Genomic DNA, 6,295 nt, shown 5'->3' with positions numbered 1-6,295 from the left:
CGAACAAAGCTTTATTATAAAGCAGCAGTTTGAGTGTCCAGTAGTGACACCAATAAAATAACAACAATTTTATTATTGTTAAAGAACCTGCCCAATACTCTGAAGGACACTGTTCAATCTCATGTAAACCAATTCTTCCAGAGGACTCATGCCTCCTGTGAAAGCAAAGCTGAGCAGGACAATGCTGTAAGACAGAGGTAACAGAGCAACTAATGCTCCCTGTGGAACTCATGCCTATTCTCCCTGCCAGAGAGAACAAGAGCTGAACGTGGTGGCACAGCCTGTGATCTCAGCACTGGGCGGCCAGCCTGGACCACAGAGTAAAACGGAGGCCGGGAGAGGGGAGTGTTGAGGATGAGGAGAGGGAGAAGGCTGTTCTGTCGCCCAGGGTTCTGACTGGCATCACCCAGCTCTACTTACCGTTCTCTGAGCTCACTGATGAGATCCAGCTTTTTCATGACCACTTGAAGGGGAAAGAGCTCTTCGTCTTTAAAGGTTTTCTATCAGCGAGAAAGGAAAACACGAAGTATAACACAGTAAGGCCAAATTTCTTAGAATACATGAACTGTGAATCAGAGTAATAAACTTACCATTTGTGTGCCAACACTTAATGCCAAAGAAACAATAAGTCGCCGTTGCTTCGTACTTGGTCCGTTTAGGGTGTTTTCGGCCAAAACAAGAGCAGACAGCACATCAAGACGCTGTTCACTATACTTTTTGTCTGAAATTACTCTTTTCTTAAAGATCAAACAGAAAATTATTAAGTTTCGATTCTAACATTGTTAAGTTCCAAGAGAAAAAGCCAGTTCTCTATTCTGTTCTCCCTGGCACACTCAGGGGAGCAGAGCTCTCAATCAGCTCCGTAACTGCCTCTCAGCACTGCCAGGGCAGCGGACGCGGGGCTTAAACACAGTCACATTCATCTAACAAGAAAGAATTCAAAACCGAGTCTCAAAACCTTTCCCTTCCTGTTCATGAGATTAGCTGCCAATGAAGATTTAGACACAGGCAGTCCTCAATTCTCTCCACGCTACAGTGATGTAGACCCAGTTCTCACTTTTGGGAGAGCACTCAGGAAGTTCATGAACACCCAGGCTTTATGACAAACTAGGCTTTGGGCTAGATGGTTTCCTCTGACTGCCAATTACATCAGGGAGTAGCAATCTGAGCACATTTAAGGTGAGCCAGGCTGAGTGCTGAGGCCATCAACGCACACCCTGTATTATCATTCATGGTCATTTCCCAGAGATTATAATTATTCTCTGGTACAATTCAGGTAACCCTAAAGATTACAAAATGCAATGGATAAAGCACTACAGAAATAAACCATTGCAGGAACAAAATAAAGAGGCTAAATCAGGAAATGCAGATAGAACAGAAGAACACTACAGTTTAGTTACGCCAAGCACAGAGAACACAGTAATCTGCATACCTTGGCTACAGCAATAGAATTAAGAGCCTGATGTTGAAGGTGTTGGGTTATATGTGACACTGAATCCGCCACGACCATGCTTCTCCTGTAGAACATATGCTCTATTGCCTAAAAGAAACAAAAGGAACTCAGGAAAAATTAACTTAAAACTTACAAGCAAAATCATTAGAGAAAACCTTCATGACCCTAAGCAAAGGAAGAAATCTGTAAATGAGACTGGTGGGGGGGGGCAAATATCAAAACACACACAAACACAAACAAACCTGAGGCTGCAGAGATGGTTCAGTCTTCAAGTTTACCTCAAATGCATGAAAACCAAGTCTGATTTCCCACATCTAGGTAAAAATGTCCAAGCATGGGAGTACAAGCTTACAACCCCAGTGCTTAAAAGGCAGATAGGAGCTTGCTAGCCTCATTTGTAAGCCCTAGGACCCTGTCTTTAAAACAAACAAACAAAAAACAGCTTCAAAATAAAATCAATCAGCCAGACGGTGGTGGTGCACAACTTTAATTCTAGCACTCAGGAGGCAGAGCCAGGTGGATCTCTGTGAGTTCGAGGCCAGCCTGGTCTACAGTGTGAATTCCAGGACAGGTTCCAACGCTACAGAGAAACCTGGTCTTGAAAAAACAAACAAACAAAAAAAAAAACCCACAACTCAATCAACATCTAAGGTTGAGCTCTGGCCCCTACAGACAGACAAAACGGCACAAGCATAATGATGGAAAAGACAGGCATGCTTGAGAAAGACATCTACTAAACGACACTAGAACCCTCTTCCATAGCACTCCAGATTCCACATGACCCAATGATATGGTTTTGGTTTGTTTTGCACAAGCAACAGAAAACCAAAATAAAAGCAAGTATGGGTTGTTTTTCTTTTTTTTCCCAAGTAGGAAGTTAAAAAAAGTCACTACCACTAACTATTAAGTGCTGATTATTAAAAACTGTCAAAACAACTTGTACCTACTAAAGACTTAAGACCGGGTATGGTGAAACAGGCCTATACCCGTCTTCAGAAGGGTGAGGCAGGAGAACTGCCATGAGTGTGCTGCTGGTTTTATGTCACCTTGACTCGAGCAAGAGTCATCAGAAAGGAAGAAATCTCAACTGAGAGAATAAATCCAGCTGGAGGGCATTTTTTTTAATTAGTGATTGATGGGGAAGGGCCCAGCCCACTGTGGAAGGTACCATCTCTGGCTGGTGGTCCTTGGTTCTATAAGAAAGCAGGCTGAGCAAGCCACGGGAAACAAGTCATGTAGCATCACCCCTCCATGGCCTCTGCATCAGCTCCTGCCTCCAGGTTCCCGCCCTCACTGTTTCTGATGAACTGTTATGTAAAACTGAGAATGAAATAAACATTTTTGGTCATGGTGTTTCATCACAGCCACAGTAACCCTAACTAAGACACTGATATACATACAGTGAGACCCCATCTCAGAGGAAAGCAAAAAGGTATTTGGTAACACAACTTTAAAAAATAAAGAAAAAAAGACTTCTAAGTAAATAAAATTTTCTTTTTGTTTACTAGAAACTTACCAACAAATCTGAATCTTAATTTCATAGCTGGTCTCTTTTGTCTACAAGGATTGATGCTAAGAAACATTTTACACTCCATTAAGTGTACCAAGTCTGAAGTCACATGATCACCTCTGTCAGAACACTGCTCCCTAACAAAACCACAGTGCTTTCTCTAAACTACAATTAACAGTGTCATGTAAACTGACCTCATTTTGTATGGACACTTCTAAATAATGGGCATATGGCACAAATATTAGCACATGCAACTTGTCTATTAACACTTCCATGAGTAAGACAATTACTAGTAACACCAAGACGAACTCTCCCTATCTGTTGAGATTAGCTGCCAATGAAGATTTAGACACAGTCCTCAATTCTCTCCATTTTACAGTAATGTAGATGCAAGTCCACACCCAGTTCTCACTTTTGGGAGAGTACTCAGTGAGGCTTTGGGCTAGATGGTTTCCTGACTGTCGGCTAAACAGCGATTACATCAGGTGATGGAGGAAGGTCATTGGTTGATTAAATAAAGAAGCTGCTTGTCCTGATAGGTTAGAACGTAGGTGGGAGGAGTGAACGAAACAAAACTCTGGGAGGAAGAGAAAGTGAGCTCAGAGACTCAACAGCTCTCCTCTCGGGGGCAGATGCCTCAGAGAGACACGATGCTCCACTCTTGCGGGCAAAGGCGAGAGCTCTGCTCTCTGAGGCATACGCGATGAAGCTCTGACCCAGGATGGACGTAGGCTAGAATCTTCCCGGTAAGCGCACCCAGCTGTGCTACACAGATTATAAAAAATGGGCTAGTCCAGGTGCGAGAGTTAGCCTAAAAGAGGCTAGATAAAAATGGGACAAGCAGTGATTAAAAGAATACAGTGTCCGTGTAATTATTTCAGGTAAAGCTAGCCGTGCGGGCAGCGGGGTGTTGGGGACGCAGCCCCGCTGCTCCTATTACTACAATCAGGGAGTACCAATCTGAGCACATTTAAGGTGAGCCAGGCTGGGTACTGAGGCGATTAGCGCACCCGCATAAAGAAACGCCTGTATTATCATTCATGGACATTTCTCAGTGTTTTCTTTCAATTTTAAGTTCCCTTTCTCCTGTCTGTGCTGACGTAACCACAAGCACTCTCCTGTTCAGTCACGGAGGCAGATAGCACAGCACGGACTTACCTTGAGAAGCTCAATGAGCCTGCACAGTGCCTTCACTGAGGTTTTGGTCATAGGCTTCTGCATGGACATGTAGAGATTCATTGTGGTTTTAATGACGGTACTAATACTATATGCATATAGGAAGCCCTACAAAAGAAAATAAACACTGAGCACAATCACAGGCTTCATCCAGACTTTGTTCTCTATGCATGTAAGCATACCAATAACCGATATTTCTATTATTATTTTATGTGTCTGTGCAACAGAGGGGGTGTTAGATCTCTCGGAACTGGTGTTATATGCAGTGGTGAGCTGCTGGAATTAAACGTGGGTCCTCTGGAAGAGCACAGTGCTCTTCTCTCAGTCATCTCTCTAAACACTCAAAGTCCCTTTAGAAGTCAATTCTTAAAGAATCAGAACTACTCTTCCTGACAAAACACCACACTGACTTTCAAAACTGCCCTTAACAGTTGCCTGGACTATCAAACACCAGACGTTTGCACTGTTGATGCAATGAATACCGGCTTTTAAACGTCTTTTCACTTAAGAAAACCTCTCAGTAAAATGGGTTGTGTGTGCCAGGGACACATCTGATAACTCCTCCTCCTCTTCACTGCTGACAGCAGAGCAGGGAGCCGAGTGAGGACTGAGACCCGAGAGGAGGCTTCCTTTATGCAGGCACACAAAGGAACTTCTGAGCACCAGGACTGCCCACCTTCCTCTGCCTAGACCAGTGCTTCTCACGGCCACGTCACACATTTACATTACAATTCCTAACAGTGGTAAAGCTGCACTTGTGAAGCAGCAACAAAACTGAAGTTATGCCTGGTGGTCTCCACAACATGAGTGTCACAGGGCCACAGCACTGGGAAGGAGGCACTGCTCTAACCAATCCCACCGTCCACATCTGTCTGCTCATCCCCTTCTGTCCCCATTCGTTCCTGACAGAGTAAGTCTTCTGAAGCTTAGAAGTGTTCTGGAATGCTGCTAAACTCAGAGAAATAAGAGTAAATAATAAACAGACGGTGGATGAGTTTATATTTAAACTTCTGTGTACATGTGTGCAGGTGTGTGCAGAGGCCACAAGAGGTCACTGGATCTGCCGGAGATGGAGTTACAGATGGTAGTAAGCTGTGAACATAGAGTTGGGTGGTGGAAACTGAACTCAGGTCCTCTGGAAAAGTAACAAGCTCTTTTAACTGCTTAGCCATCTTTCCAGTCCCTCACATGTTTCATTTAAATCTCCAGAGGGTTTAAAACTCCATATTTATTTTTTTCTTCAGTTTCTTTTTAAATTAAAACAAACTTTCATACGATATTTTGATCATGTTTTCCCCTCCTCTAGTTCTCCCCAGCTCCCTCCCCACCCAACTTATGTTCTCTCTCCATCAAATTAAGAAAAGCCAAAACAAAAAGCACAATCATGGAGTTTGTCAACTCTGGCCAACGACTCCTGAGCACGGGGCCTGCCCTGGAGTGTGGCTGGCATTCCCGGTGCCACTCACTGGGGAAAACTGATTTCTCCTTTTGCCAGCTGGTATCAGTGACAAACAGCTGCTCAGCTGGGGGGGGCGGGGAAGGGAGGTCCTGATTTGACTTTGCCATCTCAGTGCTGGGGCTCCCTCTGGGGGAAGCTACACAGGTCTTATGTGTCACAGTACCACAGTCTCTAAGTTAATTCTCTTATTCTAGTTTCCCCTTCACCAATCCGCAATACTACATTCTATTTCCCCTTCCTTGGGAGGTCCTCCTCTCCCACCCCGGTACCTGACCTCTGTGGTTATTCAGATTGTAGAACACATGCCAAACATTTAAAAGCTAGCTCCCAAATAAAAGATTAAATATACAGTACTTGTCCTTCGGGGGTCTGGGTTACCTCACTCAGATAATTTTTTTCTAATTCCAATTATTTATCTGCAAATTTCATTTTTCTTAACGGCTGAGTAATATCCCATTGTTTAAATGCACCACGATTTCGTTTCCACTCTTCTGTTGAGGGTCTCCTAGGGTATTTCCAATTTGTGGCTATTATGAATAAAGCACAATGGCTCAGTAGGTAAGGTCCCTGCTGCCAAGCCTGACAACCTGAGTTCAATGCCTGGGATCCATATGGTGAAGGAGAACCAACTTCCACCAGTATCCTTATTTCCACATCTGTACTGTGACCCCTTAAGTGCGCGCGCACACACACACAC

At 43.9% G+C, this 6,295-nt stretch overlaps 1 protein-coding gene across 1 annotated transcript in view; it reads right to left on the bottom strand.

Annotated features, from left to right (window-relative positions):
• The window catches only part of Washc4 (WASH complex subunit 4), a 51,604-nt gene that overhangs the window by 23,776 nt on the left and 21,533 nt on the right, over positions 1-6,295 (bottom strand). The window contains exons 15-18 of the mRNA XM_005358237.2: positions 4,122-4,247; positions 1,433-1,540; positions 591-737; positions 421-500 (exon numbers count right to left, since the gene is read on the bottom strand). Of these exons, the coding sequence (XP_005358294.1) occupies positions 421-500; positions 591-737; positions 1,433-1,540; positions 4,122-4,247 (461 nt within the window). The remainder of the gene's footprint in view (positions 1-420; positions 501-590; positions 738-1,432; positions 1,541-4,121; positions 4,248-6,295) is intronic.

This window comes from Microtus ochrogaster, chromosome 24, assembly GCF_000317375.1.
Source record: "Microtus ochrogaster isolate Prairie Vole_2 chromosome 24, MicOch1.0, whole genome shotgun sequence".
In the NCBI taxonomy this organism is placed as follows: Eukaryota; Metazoa; Chordata; class Mammalia; order Rodentia; family Cricetidae; genus Microtus; species Microtus ochrogaster.
This window is presented reverse-complemented; position numbering and strand designations above follow the sequence as displayed.